The sequence below is a fragment of the Oryctolagus cuniculus genome, chromosome 2 (genome assembly GCF_051225735.1).
Source record: "Oryctolagus cuniculus isolate XC-2025 breed Fujian yellow rabbit chromosome 2, ASM5122573v1, whole genome shotgun sequence".
NCBI classification, from domain to species: Eukaryota; Metazoa; Chordata; class Mammalia; order Lagomorpha; family Leporidae; genus Oryctolagus; species Oryctolagus cuniculus.
The window spans coordinates 21,428,284-21,456,197 of record NC_142868.1 but is presented as its reverse complement, the minus strand read 5'-3'; the positions used below and the strand labels follow the sequence as shown (position 1 = coordinate 21,456,197).

Genomic DNA, 27,914 nt, shown 5'->3' with positions numbered 1-27,914 from the left:
AAAATAGAAGCTATAAAAACTTCAGTATCTCAACACCTTTTCAGGCTAAAAGACGCTACACAAGAGGAATCAAGTCAAAAACCAACAGAAGAGGAAAAAAAAAAAAAAAACCACAACAAATAGGGTATAGGATAATTAGTAAAATTATCCTATAAAACAAAAGCAAAACAAAACAAAAACCTGAGCTACCCAGAATATTGACTACCTAGTAACAACACCACTTTGAAACCCACAGCTAGGTTAAGAAGCAAACTCAAATCATATAGAAACCATTCTGTCACTGGGTTATGAAACTAAAAAGTTAACTTCCTGCATTTCACAACTTTTCTGTTTAATACAGAAGTGACAGTAAAATAAATGAATGCAAAAAACACTTGTGAGGTACATCTGCAGAAGAGAAGTAGAAAAGCAAGCATGAACCACTTGAATTCATTATCAAACCAAACTTTGTACCAAATCTGTAACAGCAAGCAAATTTCACACAGTTCAAAAGAACTGAGGTTTCTGAGCCATGATATAGGAGTGAAATGAAGCAACACTTGATTGGAGGAAAATTAGGAAACGCTAACCAAACCCTACAGGCATGTTCTCCAATAGAAGGAAAGGAAGTATTAGATTATTAGTACATCCACTAATAACAAATAGCAAGGAAAGCAAATTAAATGCTACTGGGAAGCTGCTTAATAAGTTTAAAAAAACAACAATTACAACACACTATCAAGAAAGGGTACATGTAATAGTCTCTCCTTATCTCAGGTGTTTCTTCTTAAGCAAGTATATATTTGGCAACTAGTATGGGCAAGTACAAAAGATGCTAAGACAAGGGGTAGTGCTGTGGCAAAAAAGGCTAAGCCTCTGCCTGCAGTGCTAACATCCCATATTGAGTCCTGGCTGCTCCACTTCCTATCCAGCTCCCTGCTAATGTGCTTGGAAAAATAGCAGAGGACGGCCCAAGTCCTTGGACCCCTGCACGCATGTGGGAGACTCAGAAGAAGCTCTTGGCTCCTGGCTTTGGCCTGGCCCAGCCCCAGCCATTGCAGCCATCTGGGGAGTAAACCAGCAGATGGAAGATCAATCAATCTCGATCTTGCTCTCTCTCTCCCCTTCTCCCTCTGTATCTCTGCCTTTCAAATAAATCAATAAATCTTAAAATGAAAAAAGATGTTAGATAATTGACAAAATCTGGATAAAGTCTGTGGATGAGAAAATAGGATAGTATCAATTTTAATTTCATGATCTTGATAAATGTAGAGAGATTACATAGAGGAGAAATACTCACTCACTGCAGTATTTAGGGAGAAAAGGGTATTAGGTCTATATCTCATCAGCAAATGATTCCAGGAAAAAAAGTGTGTGTGTGTGTGTGTGTGTACAAACAGGAAAGTGTAAACATATGCAGATATTACAGGGATAAAGTGTTTGTGGTAAATGTTAACATTTGAACTATCTTTGTAATAATCTTAAAATTTTTTTGGTAAATCAAACAAAAAGACCACATGCAGAGAGGCACTCATCTCTTAATCAAAATGCTGGCCTGACTGCTTGCTGCAGACCCTGGTGGCCACAAGCCTACCGAAGAAAACATGCAAGGGAGGTGGCCCATGAGTGACTCTGAGGCCAGCTTCCTGGAACAGCTTTTATGTCATTAAGATAATTATTTAAGAAGTATCTGCTGTAGATTCCAAGTTTGATAACACAAGAAAAGAAACAGGACCTGTCATATACTTTTGGGAGCTTAATTTGTACAACCTTCTTGGAAGACACTGTGGTGACATCTACTGTTAACTCATGGTTTGTATTTCCTCAAACTAGCCATTTTAATTCTGGAAATTTATATGAAGTAGATAATTTGGGACTGTGCAAAAATACACATAAAATGCTTCATAAAATATTGTTTGTATTATCAAAAAACTTTTTTTTTTTGGACAGGCAGAGTTAGACAGTGAGAGAGACAGAGAGAAAGGTCTTCCTTCTGTTGGTTCACCCCCAAAATGGCCGCTACGGACAGTGTGCTGCACTGATCCGAAGCCAGGAGCCAGGTGCTTCCTCCTGGTCTCCCCTGCAGGTGCAGGGCACAAGCACTTGTGCCATCCTCCACTGCCTTCTCGGGCCACAGCAGAGAGCTGGACTGGAAGAGGAGCAACCAGGACTAGAACCCGGCACTCATATAGGATGCCAGCGCCACAGGCGGAGGATTAACTGAGTGAGCCAAGGCGCCGGCCCCACATCAAAAAACTTTTGAACCCATGTATATACTGAGCAATAGATTGCTTAACCCCAGCACCTCCCAGTCATGCCTATATTACACACACACACACACACACACACACACACACCCTACACATATCAATGATAATGGTAGGCAGCTGCAAACATCCCCTTTTGCTTTAGAATGCATAACATGGGGCCAGAGCTGGGCACAGCATGTAAAGCCCCAACCTGTTCCACTTCCAATTCAGCTCCCTGCTAAGTACCTGGGAAAGCAGCAGAGGATGGTCCAACTCCTTGGGCCCTGGCGCCCATGTGGGAGACCCTGATGAAGCTCCCAGCTCTGGTCGTTGCAACCATTTAGGGAGTGAACCAGCAGATGGAAGATTTCTCTGGCTCTCTCTGGCTCTAACTCTGACTTTCAAACAAACAAAAACACTGGGGCCAGCACTGTGGCATAGCAGGTAAAGCTGCCACCTGCAGTGCTGGTATCCCATATGGGGCACCAGTTCGAGTCCCAGTTGCTCCACTTTTGACTCAGCTCTCTGCTATGGCCTGAGAAAACAGTGAAATACGGCCCAAGTCTTTGGGCCCCTATACCTGCATGGGAGACCCATAAGAAGCTCCTGGCTCTTGGCTTAGGATCGGCACAGCTCCGGCCGTTGGGGCCATTTGGGAAAAAAAAAAAAAAAAAAAAGAAAAGAAAACTTCACCAGGGGAATCATGTTAGAAAAAAATATCCTTGCGGCTGGCACCATGGCTCACTGGGTTAAACCTCTACCTGCGGCACTGGCATCCCATATGGGCGCCAAGTTCTAGTCCTGGTTGCTCCTCTTCCAATCCAGCTCTCTGCTGTGGCCCGGGAGGGCAGTGGAGGGTGGCCCAAGTGCTTGGGTCCCTGCACCCACATGGGAGACCAGGAGGAAACACTTGGCTCTTGGCTTCGGATTGGCGTAGCTCAGGCCATAACGGCCATTTGGGGGGTGAAACAACAGAAGGAAGATCTTTCTCTCTCTCCCTCTAACTCTGTCAAATAAAAAAAAAAAAAAAAACAGAAAACATAGCCTGGGGCTGGCTCTGTGGTGTAGTGGGTCAAGCTGCCGCCTACAGTGCTGGCATCCCATATGGGTGCCGGTTTGATATCCAGCTGTTCCACTTCCAATCCAGCTCTCTGCTGTGGTCTAGGAAAGCAGTAGAACATGGCCCAAGTTCTTGGACCCCTGCACCCATGTGGAAGACCGGGAAGAAGCTCCTGGCTCCTGGCTTTGGATTGGCACAGCTCCAGCCACTGCGGCCAATTGGGGAGTGAACCAGCGGATGGACGACCTCTCTTCTCTGCCTCTCCTTCTCTCTCTGTGTAACTCTGATTTTCAAATAAAACGAAGAAAGAAAGGAAGGAAGGAAGGGAGGGAGGGAGGGAGGGAGGGAGGGAGGAAGGAAGGAAGGAAGGAAGAAAATATATCCCAAACTCAGGCAAAGAGTCAAATTCATGGCTATACAGAAAACGGTGACTTCTATGAAGTGAAGTTCAATGCAGTGGCCAAGAGGCTCCAATTTTAACCATTTCATTTTTACTAGTAACTCCTCCAGGGTCTTCATGAATCTTAGTCCAGGTAGGATCCTGACAGCCTCAGCCTTCTGGTTTTGCCTTCTCCAATCCCCACTCCAGGTAGAGAAAGCAAAGATGAGGATGTGTGGAAGAGGTACAGGAGGTAAGGCCATGTTGGAGACCTGAAGGCACCATCTGATGAGCGCACACCCACAGCTCAGCATACAGGCAAGACTGGAGAGAAGCAGCCAGGCACTCAGGAAAGTACACAGACTCGGGAGCCAGGCTGCTAAAGCATAGATCCTACAGGAATGCAAACCACGGTGTGACCTGGTGTGCCTATACCCTCAACTGAAAACACAGATGGAAGCACTTCCACATATGATTCTTCCGAGAAGTAAAAAGGCTCATATATATACAAAGTACCCGGGCTGGGCCGGCGCCGCGGCTCACTAGGCTAATCCTCCGCCTAGCGGCGCCGGCACACCAAGTTCTAGTCCCGGTTGGGGCACCGGATTCTGTCCCGGTTGCCCCTCTTCCAGGCCAGCTCTCTGCTGTGGCCCGGGAGTGCAGTGGAGGATGGCCCAAGTGCTTGGGCCCTGCACCCCATGGGAGACCAGGAAAAGTACCTGGCTCCTGGCTCCTGCCATCGGATCAGCGCGGTGCGCCGGCCGCAGCGCGCCGGCCGCAGCGCGCCGGCCGCGGTGGCCATTGGAGGGTGAACCAACGGCAAAGGAAGACCTTTCTCTCTGTCTCTCTCTCTCACTGTCCACTCTGCCTGTTAAAAAAAAAAAAAAAAAAAAAAAAGTACTCGGGCAGCGCCTGGTAAAGCACCATTGCTTCTTCAAGACTGGACTACTGCATGACATGTACAATAAAAAATACCAAGAAATGGAAATGAACCCTTCAAAACATGTACTTATATAAATGGCCTTAAATGTGTGTGTGTGTATGTGTGTACTTCAAAAATATGTGGAAAAATGTGATTTATAGATGTTTATTTTGGTGCAATATATTTTTGAAATTCATGCATCATGTTCTTCATAATAGGCATTTCTGTGAACTTCTGAAGGTCTCATAGTTGGTTGATCATAAATCTAATAAAGGATTAACATCTAGAATATATAAAGAATTCCTAAAACTCAACCACAAAAACTGACTAAAAAATAGGGAAAAGACTTGAATAGACAGTTCTCCATGGAAATTATACAAATGGCCAGCAGCACATGAAAATATGCCAGCATCACTAATAGAGGAAATGCGTATCAAAACCACAACGAGGTACCACTTCACACCCAATAGGATGGCTATTGCTATCAGGCTATTGCTATCAAAAAAACAACAAAGCAACAGCGGTTGGCAAGGATGTGGGGAAACAGCAGCCCTTGTGCATTCACTGCTGTGCAAAACAGCCTGCTTCCTCAAAAATTAAACACAGAATTACCCTGTGAACCACCAAGTCTACTTCTGGGCATATACCCAGCAGTCAAAGCAGTTAAAACAATAGACACTGTACATTTATGTTCACAGCAGTATTCACAACAGCCGTAATGCAGAAACAACACAAGCACCCCTGACAGTGAATGGATAAACAGAATGTGCCACATTACATGATACAATGGAATACTATTCAGCTTGAAGCGAAGAAAACACACATACACTACCACACGGATGAATCTTGAAGACATCATGCTAAGTGAAATATGCCAGAAACAAAGGGACAAATACTGCATGCTTCAAGACCTCTCTCTCTCTCTCCCTCTCCCTCTGTCTCTTCCTCTCTCTCTCTGACTTTCAAATAAATAAATAAATTTTAAGGAAAGAAGGAAATGTTCCCCTGTAAAAGTTCAATGGGCCTGTTCCTGGATTATTCAAATGGAATGGAACAGCCTCAGATACAATACCAAGCAATTAGGTGGCCCACAAAGGCCCATAACTTTTTTTTTAACAGAAGTGCAACTAAGAAAGTAGTGATACCACTAGGCCACTAACAACAGTTTAAACCACCAAGTGTGAACAAATGGATAACAAAAAAAATTGTGTAAGAATGTCCACAGCATCACTAAGCAGAGTAAACCACAATTAGAAATATCCCACATGATCATGATCCAAGGCTTGGATAAATCACACAGCAGTCATACAGTAAGAATGCTCTTCAGGGACTGGGCTGGCGCCGCGGCTCACTAGGCTAATCCTCCGCCTTGCAGCACCGGCACACCGGGTTCTAGTCCCGGTCGGGGCGCCAGATTCTGTCCCGGTTGCCCCTCTTCCAGGCCAGCTCTCTGCTGTGGCCTGGGAAGGCAGTGGAGGATGGCCCAAGTGCTTTGGCCCTTCTCCCCATGGGAGGCCAGGAGAAGCACCTGGCTCCTGCCTTCGGATCAGCGCAGCGCGCCGGCCACAGCACGCAGGCCGCGGCGGCCATTGGAGGGTGAAGCAACGGCAAAAGGAAGACCTTTCTCTCTGTCTCTCTCTCTCTCACTATCCACTCAGCCTGTCAAAAAAAAAAAAAAAAAAAAAAGAATGCTCTTCAGGGGCTGGCACCATGTCTCACTTGGTTAATCCTCTGCCTGCGGTGCCGGCATTCCATATGGGCACCGGGTTCTAGTCCCGGTTGCTCCTCTTCCAGTCCAGCTCTCTTCTGTGGCCCGGGAAGGCAGTGGATGATGGCCCAAGTGCTTGGGCCCTGCACCCACATGGGAGACCAGGAGGAAGCACCTGGCTCCTGGCTTCGGATCGGCGCAGCGCCAGCCGTGGCTGGCCATTTGGGGAGAGAACCAACGGAAGGAAGACCTTTCTCTCTGTCTCTCTCTCTCTCTCTCACTGTCTATAACTCTACCTGTCAAATAAATTAAAAAAATTAAAAAAAAAAAAAAAAGCATGCTCTTCAGCCATGAAGTGAAAGTAGGCAAACTCTAACTACATGTGCAACACTGACTACTGGGAACAAATGCCAGACTCCCAAAGGTACAAAAATGTTTGATTCTATCAATATGAAATTCAAACCCAACAAAACTAATTTCTAGCTTCCAACAGGTTATCTGAGAGGCAGGGATAGAGACCAGGAGTGCCTGCCTGTAAGGGCTCTGGGTGTTCGTAATATTCTACTTCTTCATGAGTGTGACAGTCACACATTCATATTCACTTTGTAAAAACTGACCTAACCACACATTTATAATTTATATGCTTTTCTGTAATAAAGGAGTGTTACACACACACTTAGCTTTTCAAATACATATGTATATTTTTTAATAAAAGTTCTTTCCTGGACTGTTTTCCTATTGTCTTCCTCAGCTGGTGAGCCCACAGCTGTAACGTTGCAGGATGTATGTGCTTCATATTGAGAAAAGTTAAATATGTCCTATGACTTCTCCCTTTTCCATGTGTTCCCACCATGATGCCATTGACCATGATGTGATGGAGCCAAGGGGACCCTCACCAGATGCCACACAAAGGGGCTGCACAATCTTGGGCTTTCAGCCTCCAAAACTGTGAGTTAAACAAGCTGTTTCTTCCTCTGTGTATGTGTGTGTGTGTGTACACAGTTAGATATTAGGTCAGTAAGGTTCTAAATCCTAATTGACATTCTTTCTGGAACAGCCTAGCCTAGATATTCCAAAAGTCTCCCTTTCATATTGCTAGGCAGAAAATCGGAACCAGCCATGGTCCTTTGTTTGACAAATCTTTTTTCCCTTGTGTTTGCATTTAAAAAAAAATCAACAATTATTCAGTATCACAGAAATATGTTGAATACGTATATAGTAGGATTCAGAATATTTCTGTGGTTGATTTTTAAATTGGCTTCCTTCGTGTATTTCACCTAAAACTGAGACGAAGAGAAAGGAGGCAGAACAGTTTACATAAGTTATCCCAGATTCTGGCTCCTTGCATTAGCTACGCTACCAGACACTTGGAAAACACAGCAGCCAATGAGCACCGCTTATTGTCCCCATCCATACAGAATGCCCTGCAGTAGCAGCAGTGGAGGGCAGGCTTTGGCACGAGAATCTCACTTCAGACATCAATCTTACCACACAGGTGTAATATTAGTAACTTCATGATACAGACCAGGAAACCAGCTCACAAACTGCCTTGCCCAGGGTTTATATAATGGTAAATCTGGTTCAAAATGTCACTAGATTTGAATTTTCATGATTTTCTACAAACTTTGCATTAGTATATAATCCAACTGCATCTCAATTCTGGATAGTAAAATATGAAGAGGGTGACAGGATATGAATTTTTATGATACAATTAAAAATGTACTGAGCCTAAACTTTCTGTAATACAGCAGAGATTGGCTTTGCTTCAATTACATTTTATAAGGATGAAAGTAAATGCTGCTTTTATTATCAGAAAGCAAAGAAAGATTTTCTAAAGCTGTAAATAGGTAATGTTCAGGCAATCTAAAGATATCTGCTGTGGAACTCACATCACTGCACACCTACACATATGTGGACACCAGTGTACGTGCATACACATATGTCATAAATTCAACACCGTTTTCCCAAAGGATTCCTCTTGCATTTTCCCTGCACAGGGAAACTCTATTACAATTGCAGTGAGGACTGCTGGACTCTCCTGGCTTTGGTGTTTACATGACCAATTACAATTGTGGACTTCAGTTGAAAGACAAACTTCTGCATTCTCTTTTCTCTACTGGCAGAAATCATGCAGGAACGGTACCAGCACAACCTCCATCAGAAATTCTGATTGGACAATTCCATAAACTGCCAAACCTCTGACTTACAGTTTGGTATTGTAAAGTATAGTCATGCCCAATACACAATTTTTTGACTTTATAATACAAAAACAATAAAACATTCAGTAGAAACCATACTTTGAATTTTGATCTTTTCCAGGGCTAGCCATGTGTGGTATAATATTCTCCCAAGACTTTGGGCAGGCCAGCTGCAACTCCCAGTCAGCCATGCGACACTGTGAGGCGACCACCTACACTCCACGGCACACTGTGCTGCAAAGCTTTGGTGTTCATTAGATTAGGTGTTCCGGCCAGTGCCGCAGCTCACTAGGCTAATAATCCCCTGCCTGCGGCGCCGGCACATCCTGGTTGCTCCTCTTCCAGTCCAGCTCTCTGCTGTGGCCTGGGAGTGCAGTGGAGGATGGCCCAAGTGCTTGGGCCCTGCACCCACATGGGAGACCAGGAGAAGCACCTGGCTCCTGGCTTCAGATGGTGCAGCACGACGGCCGTAGCAGCCATTTAGGGGGTGAACCAATGGAAAAAGGAAGACCTTTCTCCCTGTCTCTCTCACTGTCTAACTCTGCCTGTTTAAAAAAAAAAAAAAAGATTAGGTGTTCCAAAGGAATCCTTTACTTGAGATTTTTTCAGCTTACAAGGGATTTTTCAGGACGTAATCCCACTGATAAGTGGAGGAACGTCTGTATTTGAATTCAGCAGTGCAACTACCTAGTATTTTTGCTTTTAAATTATAGGCCAGAGTATTTATGGAGGGAATACCCAAAATAACATCTAAGAAAAAGGGAAGACTGAGATTCACATTTACAAGGGTTAAGTTGGTTCAAAGGAGCCTGTCCTAGGGCCAATGCTGTGGCACAGCACGTGAAGCCGCCACTTGTGACACTGGCATCTCACACCGGAATGCTCATTTCAGTCCTGGCTGATCCCCCTCTCTGCTAATGCACCTGGAAAGATAGCAGAATATAGCCCAAGTGCTTGGGCCCCTGCCATCCATCTGGATGACCTAAATGGAGTCTTGGGCTCCTGGCTGTAGCGTGGCCCAACCCTAGTCATTGTAGAAGTGAGCCAGCCAATGGACAATCTCTCACTCTCCTTCATTGTGCCTTTCAAATACATACATACATACATAAATTTTTTTAAATGTTAAACAATATATGGCAGATAATCTGCATGTGTTAAAACAGGAAATACTCAATAAACTAAAATGAGAATAAAAATTCATATATTCAGAACAAAGAGATTTTAAAAAACATTTTATATAACATCATTGCATGAATAAGGAAATGCCTTTTGAGTGTTAAAAACCAAAACATTTCTTTTAAATTGCAACACAGCTTTCTGTTATCACATGTCATGTTATAATGAACAAAACTACATTTGTGGTAAAGCCAAAAACCACTCTGAAGAAGCGATCTTAACCACAATGCAATGCTTACATGATGGCTTTCTGCCAAAATGTGAGTGAGCCACTAACCTGTCCTGTGGCCTTTATGCACTGCTAGGACCAAAAGAGCAGGTACAACAGCTAGGATCTGCTCCTTCACGCCTCGCAGCAGGCCACAGCTATGGAGCTCCAAAGGCAGTAAGCCACAAAGGGGCACAAGACGCAAGCTGCTTCACTTGGGGCATGGCACGTGCAGCCTACTGCTTCTACACCCATCTGAGGAGCCTCAGCTTAGCAAAGGCAAAGGCAGAGTCTGGCACTGAGAATGGCCAGATCCCCAAAGCAGTGATCTCAAGTACAGATCAGCAGAACTCAAGGCTGTGAAGCACCAGTACAGCAGCAGAAGCCTTGTGGTTCTGCATGGGGGTGGCAAACAGGAAGATAAGGGCAGGCCTCTGGTAGATACAGAGTTAACTTTACAGTTTGGGTCATTCATATTATATATTACTTGGCTCTTTGCTGTACTGTATATGTAAGTTATGCAAATTGCAAAGCTGTAGTGTTACAGAGTTAATTTACTCACTAAATATCTAACGGCTTTTAAACTGATTTGCTTAATTAGGAAATAGAGTAGTTTTTCTTTGAGGATGAGCTCCATGGTGGCTACTTAATTCTGAATATTGCTTCCCCACCAACTTTGCACATGCATGTTCCCTAAGGCCATGTGATGTATCCCCACTTCTAGTGATAGTGACTTCTTCCTTCACCCTTACCTTCCAGAAGCCTCTCCCTGACTAGTGCCGGTCCCTAATTCCATAAGGGTACATAAAACTCTCATTACTATCTGTATCTGTAGCTTTTAAATTGTTCTAAATAACAGCAGGTTAAACAAGATATTGCAACAGAATACATCTCTTTTTATTTGCTCTCATTTAAGCCTCATTCTTACAAGAAAAAACTAAAGCTCAGAAAGTCACAAGGTAAGGTTTTCAGCTACTTCTGATTATACAATTTTCACACTGAGGTTGAAGATACCAAATCCCACATACAAAATCCAAGAAAGCCATACTTCAGTCCAAAGTCACTTTTCCTGCCTTGCCTTCCCAAAATGACTTTTCTGCATAACTTATTGATGATACACATTCACTTCTCCCATTAAACAAACTGCCAACTATATGAAAATTTAATTTCAGAAAAGTCACTTAACCTATAAACTATCTCAGCATCAAATAGTAATATAACTTATATATAGTAATATAACTTATATAATCCAATTTATAGTATTCCAACTTGAGAATATAAAGCTATGCTATAGGGTTAAATAAACAGGTAAGTCTGCTTTGTGTTAACAGCACTAGGGATTAGTCAAATTCAAACATTTGAGAGAATGAAGAAACCTTGCAATAAAGAAAAGGGTAACTTATTTCCAAACTAAATTGGAGATATACAGTGACTATTTTAGGGTATAGCTTTTATTCTGGCCATTGTTACTCTTAAAGTAGCAGATATGCACACCAGAGAAATATGGTCAAAGTTATTTATTTGTATTATTCACTTTCAAGTTGGCTCAAGAGCATATAATGTTAACAAATTTCCAAATACAAGTCTATATAGAGCAGGTGCTCACAAAATGAGCCATAATAATAGCAAATCATCTGTTAAAAAGGGGGCAAAAAGGCAACAAACAAACAAACAAAGTTATGGAATTGTGACTGTAAAACTGTAATTGTAGGCTGGCGCCGCGGCTCACTAGGCTAATCCTCCGCCTGCGGCACCCAGGGTTCTAGTCCTGGTCGGAACACCGGATTCTGTCCCAGCTGCCTCCTCTTCCAGTCCAGCTCTCTGCTGTGGCCCAGGAGGGCAGTGGAGGATGGCCCAAGTGCTCGGGCCCTGCACCTGCATGGGAGACCAGGAGGAAGCACCTGACTCCTGGCTTCAGATAGGCACAGAGCCAGCCGTAGCAGCCATTTGGGGGGTGAACCAACGGAAAAAGGAAGACTTTTCTCTCTCTCTCTAACTCTGCCTGTCAAAAAAAAAAAACAACAACAAAAAAACTGTAATTGTAGATCAACTATTTTTTAATTAAATTATGATTATGAAAATCAGATTTAAAATGTCTAATAAGTTAACATCTACAATGAAAAAAGTGTAAATAAATTGACTGTAACTTTATATACCTTGTAACAAGGAGAAAAGGGAACTACTTCACCAAGTTCAAGTAGCTAAAATGATGATTTACTTCATCTCCTAATGAAACTATTTTGCCTGTCAAATGCCCCGCAAAGACACAATGTTATCAGTCACTGTTGTTACTTGTCCAACAGCAGCAAAGTTCTTTAATGAAGCATCCTGACACTTCCAAAATATGACAGTCCATATTCTGACATGTTTTATGAAGAAGTGGCATCAAAAGTTAAAGAAAGCGTGGGCATTTGGCATAGTGCTTACAATGCCAGTATAAACTGGAATGCCTGGGTTTGATTCCTGATTCTAGCTTCCTGCTAATGCATACGTTAGGAGGCCATGGTGACAGATAAAGTAATTCAGTCCCTGCCACCCACGTGGGAGGCCCAGGCTGAGTTCCAGGCTTTCTGCCCCAGCACCAGTTGTGGGCACTGAAGGGGAACCAGTGAATGGGAGATCTCTTTCTGTCTATGTCTGCCTCCCTTAGTAATTACTTGATTCAAGTAAATCAAATAATTTTAAAAAATATTTTTAAAGATCTAAATGAGGCTGTCAATACACCTTCTAAGTTTCTTCATGTATGGAGTTGAGTCTACAAATGATAAGAAAACTGGTGTTCAGGGCAGGTGCTGTGGCGAGCGGGTAAAGCCGCTGCCTGCAGTGCCAGCATCCCATATGGGCGCCAGTTAAGAGTCCCAGCTGCTCCACTTCTGATCCAGCTCTCTGCTAGGGCCTGGGAATGCAGTAGAAGATGACTCAAGTCCTTGGGCTCCTGCACCCGTGAGGGAGACCTGGAAGAAGCTCCTGGCTCCCGGCTTTGGATCAGCACAGCTTCGCCCATTGCGGCCATCTCGGAGAGTGAACCAGCAAATGGAAGACTTCTCTCTGCCTCTCCTTTCTGTAACGATGACTTTCAAATAAATAATTAAACCTTTTTTTAAAAAAAGGTGTCTTGGCTGAGCGAAAAAATGACTTAAATGAAAGATCTCTGTGAGTGAGATCCCAGTGGAAAGAATAGGTCATCAAAGAAGGAGGAGAGAACTTCCACTTTGATTATGGCCTGTCTAAATAAGGTCGGAGTTTGTGAACTCAAGAGGTTTCCATAGCCTTGGCAGCCTATGACAAGGGCCTCGGGTGATTACTGACGTCATAAACAAGAGTGTCAATTTGTTAAGTCAACAACAGGAGTCACAGTGCACCTACTCTCCATGTAGGATCTCTGTCATTAATATATTGTACTATGCAAATTAATGGTAAAACTAGTACTCAAACAGTACTTTATACTTTGTGTTTCTGTGTGGGTGCAGTCTGTTGAAATCTTTTGTTAGTATATACTAAGTTGATCTTCTGTATATAAAGACAATTAAAAATGAATCTTAATGAAGAATGGTATGGGAGAAAGGAGTAAGAGATGGGATGGTTTGTGGGTAGGAGGGTGGTTATGGGGGGAAAAACTGCTATAATCCAAAAGTCTATACTTTCGAAATTTATATTTATTAAATAAAAGTTAAAAAAGTGTTTTTAAAAAAAAGTGTCTTGGGGCCAGTGCTGTGGCATAGCAAGTAAAGCTGCAGCCTGCAGTGCCGGCATCCCATATGGACGCCAGTTCTAGTCCAGGTGGCTCCACTTCCAATCCAGCTCTCTGCTATGGCCTGGGAAAGCAGTAGAAGTGAGTCTAAGTCCTTGGGCCCCTGCACTCACGTGGGAGACCTGGAAGAAGCTCCTGGCTCCTGGCTTCCGATCGGCGCAGCTCTGGCCATTGCGGCCATCTGGGGAGTAAACCAGTGGATGGAAGACCTCTCTCTCTCTCTTCCTCTCCTTCTCTCTCTGTGTAACTCTTTCAAGTAAATACATAAATCCCAAAGCTCGTGTGTTGGAAATTTAATCCCCAATTCAACATTGCTGGGAGGTAGGTGTAACCTAATGAGAGGTGTTTAGGTCATGAAAGAGTGTAATTTTAATACAGGATGAAAATAATCATTTTTATATGATGATTGTGCGCCCCCATTTGATAGCTTCAACCATGCTATGATACAACAAGGGGGTCCTCACCAGACACAGTCCCTCAATGTCCCCGCCTCCATAACTGTGAGAAATAAAACTCTCTGTTCCAACTTAACGATAACACAGAGCAGGCTAAGACATTCAGCAAAACCATGGTTCAGCTCTAGTTTTCCTTAAGAATTAATCCTACTAGGCTGGCCATTCATTATATTCAACAAGTTCACTGTTACGAAATACAGATACTATTTGTCCTGGGCCAGCTCTCTTCACTCTAGACAACCTCCTAGAACTCTAATCCTTGCTATTTTCATAGCCTCCTCCCAACTGACCGTGTGTGGTCAGCTTACTTCTCACTCACCTACCTAGTTCTGTGACTCAAAAGTTTACTTTATTTGATGTGCACATTATTATACTCTTCAGACAGAAAATAGAACAAATCCTTTGTTTGCACAGATTGCATGTGATAAGGGGTGGGGGGAGGAAGAGGAAGAAAAGGAGGCTGGGTGGGAGGAGGGGGGACAGGCACCATAGGTGAGACAGAATGCAGGAGCCAAGAGAGCAGTGAAGGCAGAAGAGAAAAACACGGAGGGGGTGTCACAGCCACCCCATGGAGAAGTGAAGAGATCAATGGAGAATCTAATGGCCATGAAACAGCAATTGCCTACCTCCTAACATACCAAATCTGGTCAATCCCAAATGTTACAATGAAACACAGCACAGGTCACAATCAGTCAGTCATTCCTATAAACGCTCTCACATTTGGATTTCTACTACTTCCAAATTTTGCTCCCCTAAAGTCCAGGTCTTCCTTAACCCTCCCCTATTCCTACCCCCCAACAAAAGCCACTTCAGCCCTTTCATAGTTCTTCACAGTTATTATGGAGCTGCACTCTCCACAACTATAAAATAGGAACGTTAATTCTCATTACCTGAAGAGCTGTAAGGGACACCTAGAAACGCTCAGTAAATGTTAGCATAATAACACATTCAGGCTTGTTCAGCCATTGCACTTACCAATCTCCAGCTCACAAAGAGATCAGTGATGGCAAACTTATAGAGATTAAGATCATTTCAAAATAAGAATACTTCCTTATCTATCCAGTCATTCTATTTGTAAATTAAGAGGCTAGAAAATAAGTAAGGCCTCTTCTGCCATAATAAGACAGATGTAGGTTTTAAAAACCTAGCACAATTCACTGTCCCAGGAGCCATGGACACCTAAATCAACCAAACCAAACCTGTGAAAAGGTTCAGGGTAAGAAGCCAGCTTGGGAGTCTAGAGAAAGGATTAGAAACTGTCTTCCTGCAGAGGGAGCAACAGTGTGTATTTCAAATGTGCATGCTTCCAGTGGCTCCTACCTGCTCCAACTCACTCATTCCTGTTTTATATACTTGACCTGCCTCTATCCCATCCCTGCCCCCAGCACTGGATCAGAATTTCTCACAGGTTAGTTTTTGTGCAAGAATTTCAACAATAAAGGAGTTTCAATACAGCTAATTCTCATGCACATTTGATTAATCTAGCTACTAAGCTACTACCATAAACCTTTATACATATATATTTTAGTCACCTTCAACACCGCTGTAGTGATAAACACACAGCACACACAAGCACACAATCAAAGTAAATGCTTTGTGAGAGTTCAATCTACTTCCCCATCAAAACACTTCCCTGCTCGGGATTTCCTGTAACACACAGGGGTGAGAAGGAAAACAGAGCAGCTGTCCTGACCACTACTGCTCAAAGTAGCACATTTTCAAACACTATTTTAAACAATTCTATGTTGACATGATAGTTATTAAGCCAGACCCAAAGACTGCAGACAAGGTCACCTAGCATTGGTGTGGCTGTGCCCACTGCTGCGCCTTCATCAGCCAACACAGCCTAGCAGAGGTCCTTGGCCCCAATGCTAAGCACCTGGCTACAGGACTGATAAGCTCCTCCTAGTCTTCGTTTAAGCAACAAGTTTGGCATTTTGAAGAAAGAATGCACATCTTCCTCTTCATCTACATACTTCCCTCATAATGCTCTTGAACTATTCAATGACCCAAGATAAACGGCCTACATTCTGTTTTCCAAAAGGAGCACATTCCCTGACTTTCCACACAGGTACTGACACAGCATATTCCAGTTTTCCATAATGCTTGTAACTTGAGATAGGTTATGAAGTAAACATTTAATGTAAGCTGTGCCGCAGGTTAAGACACCACCTGCATCCCAGATCAGAGCGCCAATTTGAGTTCTGGCTGCTCTGCTTTTGATCCAGCTCCCTACTAATGTATCTGGGAAAGCTGCAGAGATGGTACAAGTACTTGGGCCCCTGATACCCACATGGGAGACCCAGATGGAGTTCCAGGTTCCTGGCTTTGTTGCAGCCATATGAGGAATGAAACAGCAGATGGAGGGTCTTTCTCTCGCCCCCCCCCCCCAATTACTCTGCCTTTCAAATAAATGCCTTTAAAAAACAAAACAAAACAAAAACCTCTCTCTGCCTCTCCTCTCCTCTATGTAACTCTGACTTTCAAATAAATAAATAAATCTTAAAAAAAAAGGGGGGGGGGTGCCAGCACTGTAGTGCAGCGGGTTAACACCCTGGCCTGAAATGCTGGCATCCCATATGGGCACCGGTTCTAGTCCTGGCTGTTCCTCTTCAGATCCAGCTCTCTGCTGTGGCCTGGGAAAGCAGTAGAAGATGGCCCAAGTCCTTGGGCCCCTGCACCCACGTGGGACACCCTGAAGAAGCTCCTGGATCCGGATCAGTGCAGCTCCGACTGTTGCAGCCATCTGGGGAGTGAACCATTGGATGGAAGACCTCTCTCTCTCTCTGTGTAACTCTTTCAAATAAATAAATAAATCTTTTTTTTTTTTTTTTTTAAAGAGGGAGCAAGCATGGGTCTCAAAATTTTGTGTCATAATAAACATTTTTAAATTCCATTTTCCTTGAAGTGTTTTTCTTAAAGATCTATCTATTCATTTGAAAGGCAGAGTTACAGAGAGACAGAGACAGAGAGAATCTTCCATCTGATGATTCACTCCCCAAATGGCTGCAATGGCCAGTGGTGGGCCAGGCTGAAGCCAGGAGCCAGGAGCTTCATCTGATTAGCGGGGAGACAGATGGGAAGTGGAGCATCCAGGACTCAAACCAGCACCCATATGGGATGCAGCAGTTTTTCCCACTAAGCCACAATGCTGGTCCTTTTCTTAAACTTTCTGAAGTACTCCTGGAGAAACCCCAAATCCACAGATATCCAAATCAGTACTATTTTTCAAAGTAATGAGATGCCTACGGGGTCAGCACTGTGGCATAGTGTGGTAGAGCCACCACCTGCAGTGTCAGCATCCCATATGGGTGGCCAGTTCGAGACCTAGCTGCTCCACTTCTGATCCAGCTCTCTGCTATGGTCTGGGAAGGCAGTAGAAGATGGCTTGGGCCCCTGCACCCACGTGGGAGACCTAGAAAAAGCTCCTGGTTCCTGGCTTCGGATCGGCGCAGCTCCGGCCTTTGCAACCATTTAGGTCAGGGTCTCTCTCTCTCTCTCTCTCTCTCTCTCTTACTCTGTGACTCCACCTTTCAAACAAATAAATAAATCTTTAAAATATATGTCTAATATGTTGCCTAATGTCAAAAATTTTGCCATTTGCTCAAACTATGTTTAAAGTTTTGTTAACTTCAGAAACTAAAACATCTTTAGCCTTACAGCTAATCATTCTTGGAGGGTGATTCTGACTCTGTTTTAGTAACTCAGAGTATCCTGGAATTGCATCTAAGGAATGCAATAACTTACGTTCTTTTTGTAATCCTAATGTGGGCTCAGGTGCTGCCTCTGGCCACTGACCACAATTCAGGGCCAACTAAACTAGAATGTAGTTCAGTTTCCTTCTAAACCACACTCAGATTAAGACTGCAAGCTATTTCATGCATAATGTTAACCAATAAAAGGGACACAGCTTTAAAGAAACAAATCCACAAGGAGACTCCTCAGGCTCCCAACAGGCTGATAACCAGCATAAGGTGACATACTGAAGAAGAAAGTTAGTATGTAAATAAGAATGAAGGGAAAAAGACTCAATCTTCTTAATAGTGACAAAAGGCAAGCAGTGTTATTGAAAAAGAGTAGAGGAATTGGATAATCCGGGAGAAGATGGGGGTAGGGGCAGGTGCTAGAGGAATAGTTGGATGCAGTGAATTTTAGGAAACAAATGGGGAAAAAGAATTCAGTTCTTCCATACTCTGAATCCACATACTCCCATACACCACCACCAACACTAACAGTGTGTGTGCGCCTGTACACATCTGTACTAGGACAACCACCCCCAGGAGAGTGAACCGACTGGCAGTATTACCTTATCTTCTGCAAGCTAACACATGATTTCTGAGGAGTATATCACACCTAATTTAGAGGACTGTGTACTTTAACTCAGTTTTGAAGAACGTGGAGAGGGAGATGAATTGTGCTTACTATCTTTTGCCTTCCTCTTTTGGCAAAGAATTCTATTTTTTTCAACTCCCAAGTGTAGAAAACTGATGTACAAATTCCAATGCTATGAAACAATTTACCAGAAGTCTTCAACCTCTTACTGTTTTTTAGGGAGGAAGAAACTGTATTTTAGGAAAAAAAAATCATAAAAGCTACATATGCTGATATTGCTCCACTTTGAAGTCTTATTTATGTTAAAATATTCATCAAACTCTATGACCATTCTCAATAACTCTACAAAGCAAACTGTGGTAGGCACAGGCATCAACCTAAGAAAAATAAAATTTTTAATGTTATCAATAACCTCACAGAACAGATGCTTGTACATCTGAAGAAGTGACTATATAAATATTTGTAATATATCTGATTTATGCTTAATTTTTTGCAACACTGAACTCTAAATTTACCTTCTGACTTAACAAAGCACCTGTTAAATTAATCCTATTGTAAAGAACCAAAATAAACTTAAGTGGGTTTTAGAAAGTACCATCAGTTTCTGTGTGTGTTTAACTGCATGGGTCATTTCTATCAATGCAAAGTGAGAGTAAACTGCAACAATGGATGGCAAACAAACAAAACACAAAACACATACACATATCTATCTGTGACTCAAACCTCCATCTTTCCATATATAAAAGGTACAGAATTCTGAATTTGATGTAATATCAGTGAATTCAGCATTCTGAGTTGATTCACTTCTACTAACCTAAAAAAAAGTAGGTAGTAAGCACACAGCACAAAAATTAGAAGGTCTCCAAGATTTCAAATAATTAAGGAATAGTTTTGACTACATCACTCAAAATTTTATGAACATAAAACTCTTAAAGAATGTTGATGACTAAGCTAGAACTATAAAGCCTAGAATTACCACTACTAGTAATCAAATAACAGCAAGATGGGGCTGGCGCTGTGGCATAGAGGGTAAAGCCTGCAGTGCCAGTTCGATTCTTGGCTGCTCCACTTCCAATCCAGCTCTCTGCTATGGCCTGGGAAAGCAGCAGAAAATGGCTCAAGTCCTTGAGGCCCCTGTACCCCCGTGGGAAGACCCAGAGGAAGCTCCTGACTCCTGGCTTTGGACCAGCACAGCTCTGGCCATTTCAGCCAGCAAACTAGAGAGTAAACTAGGGTATGGAAGACCTCCCTCCCTCCTTCTCTCTCTCTCTCTCTGCATGTAACTCTTTCAAATAAATAAATTATTTAAAAAAAATACAACAGCAAGACTACATACTACAAATCCATGAATCAATAGCTGTACACAGAGGTGACAGGCCATAATCACTCATTTTCCTCTAAGTGGAGATTATCTGTAAGACAAAGCTGTACTACAAATGGCCCAAATAAGATTTTATTTGGTCAAACTAATACCAATGAAAGGAACTTATCCAACTGTTTCTCAGCACTGCAGAGAACTAGTCTATGATGTAAACCAGAGAGATAATTACAGACTAACACATGAATAATCGCTAAAGTATTTAGTTGAAGAAAAGTATAGCCCATTACTATTAAAACCTTGGGAAAATATCTATCCATGTCTTCCATAACCTTATCTCAAAGAAAAATTCACTCAGACAGCTTGTAATTTTTTAACAAAAAATACTACCACAAATCCATAATCACATCTGAAATCTAAATATTAAAACATCTTAAAATATGCACTACGAAACACAGAAATCACACGCGTTCATTCTGTCCCGGAGCTTGGGGTCCCTGGGAGATTTCTAAAGCATACCTTTTAATCCACGCCATGGTCCTTCAAGAACATGTTAAGGAAAGTCACAGCCTGGAACACTTCGATGCACCTCAAAACACCTCAGCCAGTGTATCTGTATCATTCTCTTTTCCTTTTGAGATCATAATGGTTGCGAAGAACTATAATGCTTCCATTTGAATGATAGTCTCATAATTTCAAAGACTTAAAAACAAAAACAAAAAATAAGGACTTAAGTGTTGATATGTTAAACCCTAGTGCACCGTGTTAACTGCTAGTGACTAAGAGGAACAAAGTGCTGCTACTGCCCTACCATGTAACCTGCCGTGCTCACGGCGGCCTCCAGCGAAGAAGCACAACTTCATGCTCTGAGGGGCAGCTTGCTTTAGGCATCTCTCTCTCTGCTAAAGCCCCATGAATTGCTTTGCCCCAATTATTTCTTCATTTTTTTCCCCAAGAAAAGTAACCTAACAAGGACTCAAGTCGTGTTAGATACCAGCTAGGTCCACCTCTGAATGAGAGCTGGAAATCCCCCACAAGCCTGGACAAAAGGGAATGGGTCATAGGGCGGGGGTTCCTTTAAAACATGCTGCCAGCTATTTACACAACTCAATCATTTAATTGTATGCAAGTTATTAAATGGAAAAGAGACCATACTTCAGAATGCATATAAATGAACAGAGATGGCTATGATATTGTGAAGTATTTGGTCTTTGTCCCAATTTCCTGGCATCCAACTCCTGAAGTCTTTCTTCAAAGTGGTTAATGACTTTTTATATGGTAACAAGCTGACCTATGCTGGCAGCCACAGGTAGTTTCAGGATCCCAGCTGTCACTGAAAGGACACAGGCAAGAATGGAGAATTAGGACTTTCAGCCCCACCCTCCAACCTCAAGGAAGAGAGAGGAGCTGAAAGTTAAACTGAGTACCAATGGCCACCGGTTAATCAATCTTGACTATTGATAAGGCAGCCATTAAAACCCCAAAGGATTAAGTTCAGACAGTTTGCAGATGGCTGAACACACAAAGGTTCCTGGAAGCTGGTGCACCATTTCCCCCACCTCTCACCCTACCCATCTCTTCATCTGGGGTTCACAGATATCTTTTGTAGTATCATTTATAAGCCAGGAAGTGTGTTTTCAAGAACTCCATGTGCCACTCTAGCTAGTTAATGGAACTTCAATTTACAGCTGATCTATCAGAAGCATGGGGAAAATGACCTGGAGCTACCGACTGGGAACTGACAGGGAAAGAGGAGACCCTTGAGGCCATCAACCTGTAGGATCTGATGCTGTTTCCAGGCAAAGTATCAGACCTGAACTGAACTGGAGGCCACTCAGAAAGTGACCACTGCAGAACTGAATGCCTGCACATTTGGTAGGGGAGGCTTTTGTGTTTGCTGGTGTGAGAGCAGAAGAAAAACTTTTTTCCTTCTACGGAAAGGTGACCCACCAAGTTTTACTGCCGCTCTGTGCTTGCCTTGGAAAGTATCTGTTCCTGGTTCTTCTTCATCCCACCCCACTTTCTGACATAAAAACATTTAAAATAGCCCACCAAGACTACACAGTAGGAAAGCCATGTATCACATTTTTAGTCTCTTAAGAACTCAGGTTGCTTTTGCCACTATTTAGTTACAAGAAAGATAAACAAAACAAGTAAAACTAACTGACAACTAATTAGTGGATACATTTTAACATTTGTAAAGCAATTAAAGTCACTTTAGGATAACTGGTCAGGAAGTCTTCAATGATGTCCAGCAGCAGAAAGGGCTTCCCAGGCAAGAAGGACAACAACGGTCCTGTTATACTCCAGGCATGCGGAACAGCTCATGCAAAAGCTGACGGACAAGGAACGAAAGATGACTGGCTCTGAGTCAGGGCTAAAGAGCGCACACTAAGGCGAAAGTGAAACTGCGTCCTGCTGGAAGGGGGTATTCAACTGATGAAAATCTTTCAGGTCCTCTGTCAGAAAAATTACATCTTTCTAAGATTTAGATTTATTGTAGATTGTGCAGAATGCAGATCACAAAATGAAAATCACTCTTCAGAAGGTGATACCTAGGAAAGAACTCTGCTCGAGTAGGTGGACAAAAACTAATACAGAACACGAGCAAGAGACCAGGTCCAGTGAAACCTCGGCCTGTAGCCACAGCCATTTTTTTCAACTGCTGATGTTACCACACTGGTGCATCTCATGGCTTCTCTCTGACTTCTGCTTAAAACCAACACTTCATGACTATGTGTTTCTCTCTTTCTCCTCGAAGTGTTAGGTAGGAAGCCAGAAATTGAGCCTATGGTGTGCGTGTGAGAAAGGCCTGAAGATCAGCACCTACTGTATACACTTTACAGACACAAGCTATTCTATGTCATGAATTTACATAAATGCAGATCTCAATCCACCAATGTTGCTTTATGACAATCAGTGGGTCACTTTCTAAATGATAAATAAATAACTGCTATATTTTTGTCCTTGAATTTTAGTTTCCTTAGCAAGGGACAAGAAAAGTTAATCACTAAAGAATCTAAGTCAGAACTACAGAAGCTTTTTATGTATCACAAAGTATATGCATTTTTATCTTCTTACAAATTGTATTTACTCATAAGCAACCAGAAGTTTCAGCACAGAACTTCTTGAGAGATCCTTAAAAGGCAGTATAGAAATCTAGCCAGGGAAGGACATTGTGGTACAGCAGGTTAAAGCCACCACTTGGGATGCAAGCATCCCATATGGTTTGACTCCTGGCTATAGGGCTTCTGATCAGCTCTCTGCTAATACACCTGGGAGCAGTGGATGATGGATCAAGTACTTGGGTCCCTGTCACTCACGTGGGAGTTCCAGATAGAATTCCTGGCTCGTGACTTCAGACTGGACCAGGCAGAACTGTTGTGGCCATTTGGAGAGTGAACCAGCAGGTGGAAGAGATATCTTTTTCTCTCTGTGTGTGTCACTGTCTTTCAAATAAATAATCAGAGACAGAGACAGACAGACAGACAGAGTTGACATTGTGGCACAGTAGATTATGACACTGCTAATGACTCTGGCATCCCATACCTGAGCATCAGTTCAAGTTCCAACTGTTGCATTTCCAATCCAGCTCCCTGCTAATGAACCTGGGAAAGCAGCAGATGATGGCCCAAGTGCTTGAGTCTCTGTCACTAACATGGGAGAACCGGATGGAGTTCTGGGCTTCTGGTTTCACAAGGAACATTGCAGCCATTTGCAGAGAAAACAGCAAATGAAAGATGAGACATCTCTCTTTACGGCTCTCACTGTCTTTCTCTCTCTCTTTCTCTCTCTCCTCTGCTGTGTGTGTGTGTGTGTGTGTGTGTTTCTATCCCTGTCACTCTGCTTTTAAAAAAAAAAAATTTTCCTTTAAAAAAAATCTATTCAGTTATTAAGATATACTTAGGTAGATCTACTTTTTTAAAAAATTTATTTTAATTATTTGAAAGGCAGAGTTATAGAGAGAGGTTGAGACACAGAGGTCTTCCATCTGTTGGTTCACTCCCCCAAATGGCAGCGACGGCCAGAGCTGAGCTGATCCAAAGCCAGGAGCCAGGAGCTTCTTCCGGGTCTCCTATGCAGTGCAGGGGCCCAAGGACTTGCACTCCTGACACCAACGTCAGAGACTCAGTTGGAATTCCAGGCTCTTGGCTTCATCCTGGCCCAGTCCCAGCCATTGCAGCCATATGGAGAGTGAGCCAACAGATTAAAGAGACATCTATCTCTCTCTCTCTAACTCTGCCTTTCAAATTAATTAATCTTTTTTAAAGATTTATTTTATTTACTTGAAAGGCAGAGTTAGAGAAAGAGAGGGAAAAGGAGAGAGAGAGCTCTCCATCCACCAGTTCACTCCTCAAATGGCTCCAATGGGCAGGACTGGATCAAACCAAAGCCAGGAGCCAGGAGCTTCTTCCAGGTCTCCCATGTGAGTGCAGGGGCCCAAGCACTTGGGCCATCTTCCACTGCTTTTCCAGGCACATTAGCAGGGAGCTGGATTGGAAGTAGAGCAGCCAGGACTTGAACCGGTGCCCATAGGGGATGCCAGTATCGCAGGCAGCAGCTCTACCAGCTACACAACACCAGCCCTGATAAGTGTTTTTTAAAAATACTAAATAGTGAATGTTCGTGAATATTTAAATAAATCACTAAACACCAATGAATATGAAATTAGGTGTAGCAAATTACAGGATATGTTCTACAGACACTTGAATTTTGTTTAAATTCTCATTATGAAATTGCACAGACTTGTCAAAATTTTACTTATTTATTTTATGTGACAGAGAGATCTCCCTCATCTCCTGTTTCACTCACCCAGATGGCCACCACAGCCAGGGTCGGGCCTGATAGGAGCCAGGAGCCAGAAACTGACTTCAGGTCTGCCACAGAGCCATCATCATCTCTTGCTTCTCAGAGGTACAAATTAGCAGGAAGCCAGGATGAGGATCTAGGGCTAGAACCCAGGCACTCTGATGGGGAGTGTCCCAAGTAGAACTTTTTCCCCCAATAAAATATATTTCAACTTTATTATTTGTCCAGTTTTCTTGAAGTATGATTGGCAAATAAAAGTTAGGTATCTTGAAGATAAACAACATGTTTGGTATACATAGACACTATGAAATGAAATGATTACCACAGTCAAGCTAACATACCCACCACCCCACCTATTCACTTTTTGATTTGTAGTGAGATCACGTAAGATACAATTTCTCAGAAAACCCCAAGTCCACAATACGTTACTACTAACTATAACCATCACGTTCAACACTTGGGTCCCAGAACCTAACTTACTCCAAGCAGAGACTTAACTACAGCCACCCGAACATTTCCATTTCAAACAAACTTGGGAACAGTCTTGATATATTACAAAATTAACTGTTGGTACTGTCTAAAATATGAAACTCACATATTCTAGGAATTTCAACTCTATAAAGTATTGACAAGGCCAATAATCATTTCGAATCTTTACACTAAATCTGGTTTTCGGTAATTTTTAAAGGATCTTTTTTAGAATTATAAACAATTCTAATTCCTACTTTGATAGGAAAACTATTATTCCTTTTCCAATTAAACTGGGGACAGTGGATTCAAATAGATAGCCAAGAGGCTAACCTCCAGAGAGCCCCAGATACTTATGATCCAGCAGTTCCAGAAGAGGGAGTATTCAGGTAGTACTCCCAACTGGGGAGGCTCTGTTCTTAATTACACATACTAATTTTCAGTAACTTTAATAAAAATTCTAGGCTCAGACTTACCCAGGGCAAAATTTGCAATCCCTCACCCCCAACTCTAGAAGAGACAGTATGGAGAGGCATAATTTGAATAAAACTGTACAATACAAAATTACCCTTTTCAAATGGATTAGTGTTAATAAGATGTCACCTGCATGGGAGCCCGGAGCTGGGAAGGATGGGGAAAATGGGGAGGGAGATGGAAAAACAGTGATTCAAAAAAGAGCTGAGTAGAAGACTCTGGGTAGGAAACATAATAAGCTCACAAATGTGACTATACATTTACTCAAAACAAGCAAGGCAAGAGAAACTGCTTTTCCATTCTAAGATTTCAGAAGGAACTAAGAAATGCTAATTGGCCTGAATCGAATCGATCTTACTTCTCTTACTTTCTATGCAGTTTTGATGTGTTTATTTTTAAAATGGTTGATTAATGAATTGAGTTTCTCCCCATCATTTTCTTTCTCCTTCAGCTTAATTTGGTAAGCCTCTGTTTCCCAAAAAAGACATGCTGGTGCCTCAGGAGAAGATGAGTGACCAAGAATGTGCCCGTCAAGTTCTGGCCTTGGCAGTCAGGAGTCACAGGCTAGCAATCTACTACATATGTTAGCTTCTGACCAGACTCCACTTCTCTGTAGATGACACTCGCACAAAGCCGCAGTGACAGTATAGCTAACACGGGTGAAGGAATCTAAAACACTGCTGGCCACAGTAGGCGCAGGCACTTATTGTCTTTAAAGGCACAATTCAGAATCCAGTTGCTGCTCTCACCAAAAATCTTTAAATCAAAATATCTCCCTAATAATTTTAATTAAATGTTCAAGAAAGGCTTATGCTTTAAGCTAAAGAAATTTCACACTCATGTTTACTACAATTCCATGGTTATGACTCAATCTGTGGCTCTAACTCATACTTCCAAGCCTTCCCTTCCTTCTCTTGACAAAGTCATTAGCTCAAGAGATATTTGAGCATCTACAATCTGTCAGTCCATTTTTAAGCACTGAGGGTACGTCAATGTACAAATAAGAACAAAATCCTGGGCAGTACACAGCTTACATTGTAATTAGAATATCAGATGGTGGTAAACCCCATGTAGCAAAATAGCAGGAAAGGACAGGGAAGACGGGATGGGTGGAGGACAATTTTAAGTAACTCCTCACTGAAGTGCTATTTTGAGTGAAGATCTGAAGGAGGTGCAGAAAGGGGCTAAATAGCAGCTGCAAAGACTCTGAGCGGGAGCACACTCCAGCAAGGAGACCAGTGTTGCCAGAACACAGCGACCACGAGGGTGGTGAGAATGTGTTATTTTAGTAGGGTACACCAGGAGATGAGAGGTTGTGGAATATGGGTGCATGTGCGTGTGTGCGTGCCTGTGTACGTGTGCGTCCATGTGTGCACACACATGTTCTTCAGGGTGCCATGATCACACAGATCTTGAAGCTTTTCACTCCAAATTTTAAGCAAAGTTAACTCAACATCTAATTAGAGAGAAATCAGGGTGACTATAGTGAGGAAAAGCAGGAAAGACAATTTAGGAATCTACCGTAGCAGGGTAGGTTAAAGAGGACAGGCTTAAATCAGAGCGGAAGTGGTAGAAGAGTCGGAAGCAGTGGCATGTAAGTTATTGCCAAGACAAAACTAACGAATTCCCTGATAGCTCACTGGGGAGTTGGGGAGAAGAGAACAATGGTTACAGGTTTAGCCTAAGTAACCCAAAGTACAAGTTACTCCTAAATAAGATGGAAAGACTACAGGAAGAGATGTATAAGAAGGGGGTTCCATGAGTTTGCTTTTGGATATGTCACGCATTCTACCATGTTGAGTTTATTACAGTTTACTAGAACTTTCTGCAAAGGTTATGGATACATAACAAGTCCAGGCAATCTACTTAGTTCTTGCCTGCAGTTAACTTTTATAAAACTAATGAGGTAAAAGTATATTAAACAAGTACTCTAAGAATCTTATATTTTAATTATGCATCCTCTATATCCATCTATTTTGTATAGTAAAGATAATCTCACAAGAATACTTGAGAAAATTCTAATTTTAGAAACTATGATGATATATCTTTTGGTATTCATCCATGGTGCCTGTCTCCTAACTCTCAAATAGCTCTTGCTTTTCCTAAATGACTAGAACAACAAGGTAAAGTGGTTTGGTCTCTGAGCCTTGGTTCCTGAAGCAGCTTCAGAGTACTAAAGGTGAAAGGCAGTCTTTTGTTACCACGTTGAAGGGCTTTAGGACTTGGAAGCAATCCTCAGAAAGCAAAATCTCTCCGACCTTCCGACCTTCTCCTAGCCCTCCTTCTACCTGCATCCTTCTCTCCCCCACAGAAGTCATTCAAATTATCACTTCTCTTCCCCAATGCAGGTCTCAAATTAGTCCTCCCCTTGCCTTTAAGTCTAGGAGCTGGCCAGAAAGAAATTCCCCGACCTGCCTCGTCTGATGTT

General features: G+C 42.6%; 1 protein-coding gene across 12 annotated transcripts in view; it reads right to left on the bottom strand.

Moving 5' to 3' along the window:
• Window positions 1-27,914, bottom strand: part of RBPJ (recombination signal binding protein for immunoglobulin kappa J region) — a 231,904-nt gene that overhangs the window by 45,330 nt on the left and 158,660 nt on the right. For 6 of the 12 annotated variants that reach the window (XM_070068109.2, XM_070068114.2, XM_070068110.2 and 3 more), the window contains one exon: window positions 20,255-20,437. The exons of the other annotated variants lie outside the window; for them this stretch is intronic. In XM_070068109.2, coding sequence (XP_069924210.1) covers window positions 20,255-20,271 — 17 coding nt within the window. In that variant the 5' untranslated portion in view covers window positions 20,272-20,437. The remainder of the gene's footprint in view (window positions 1-20,254; window positions 20,438-27,914) is intronic. 12 annotated transcript variants of the gene reach the window in all.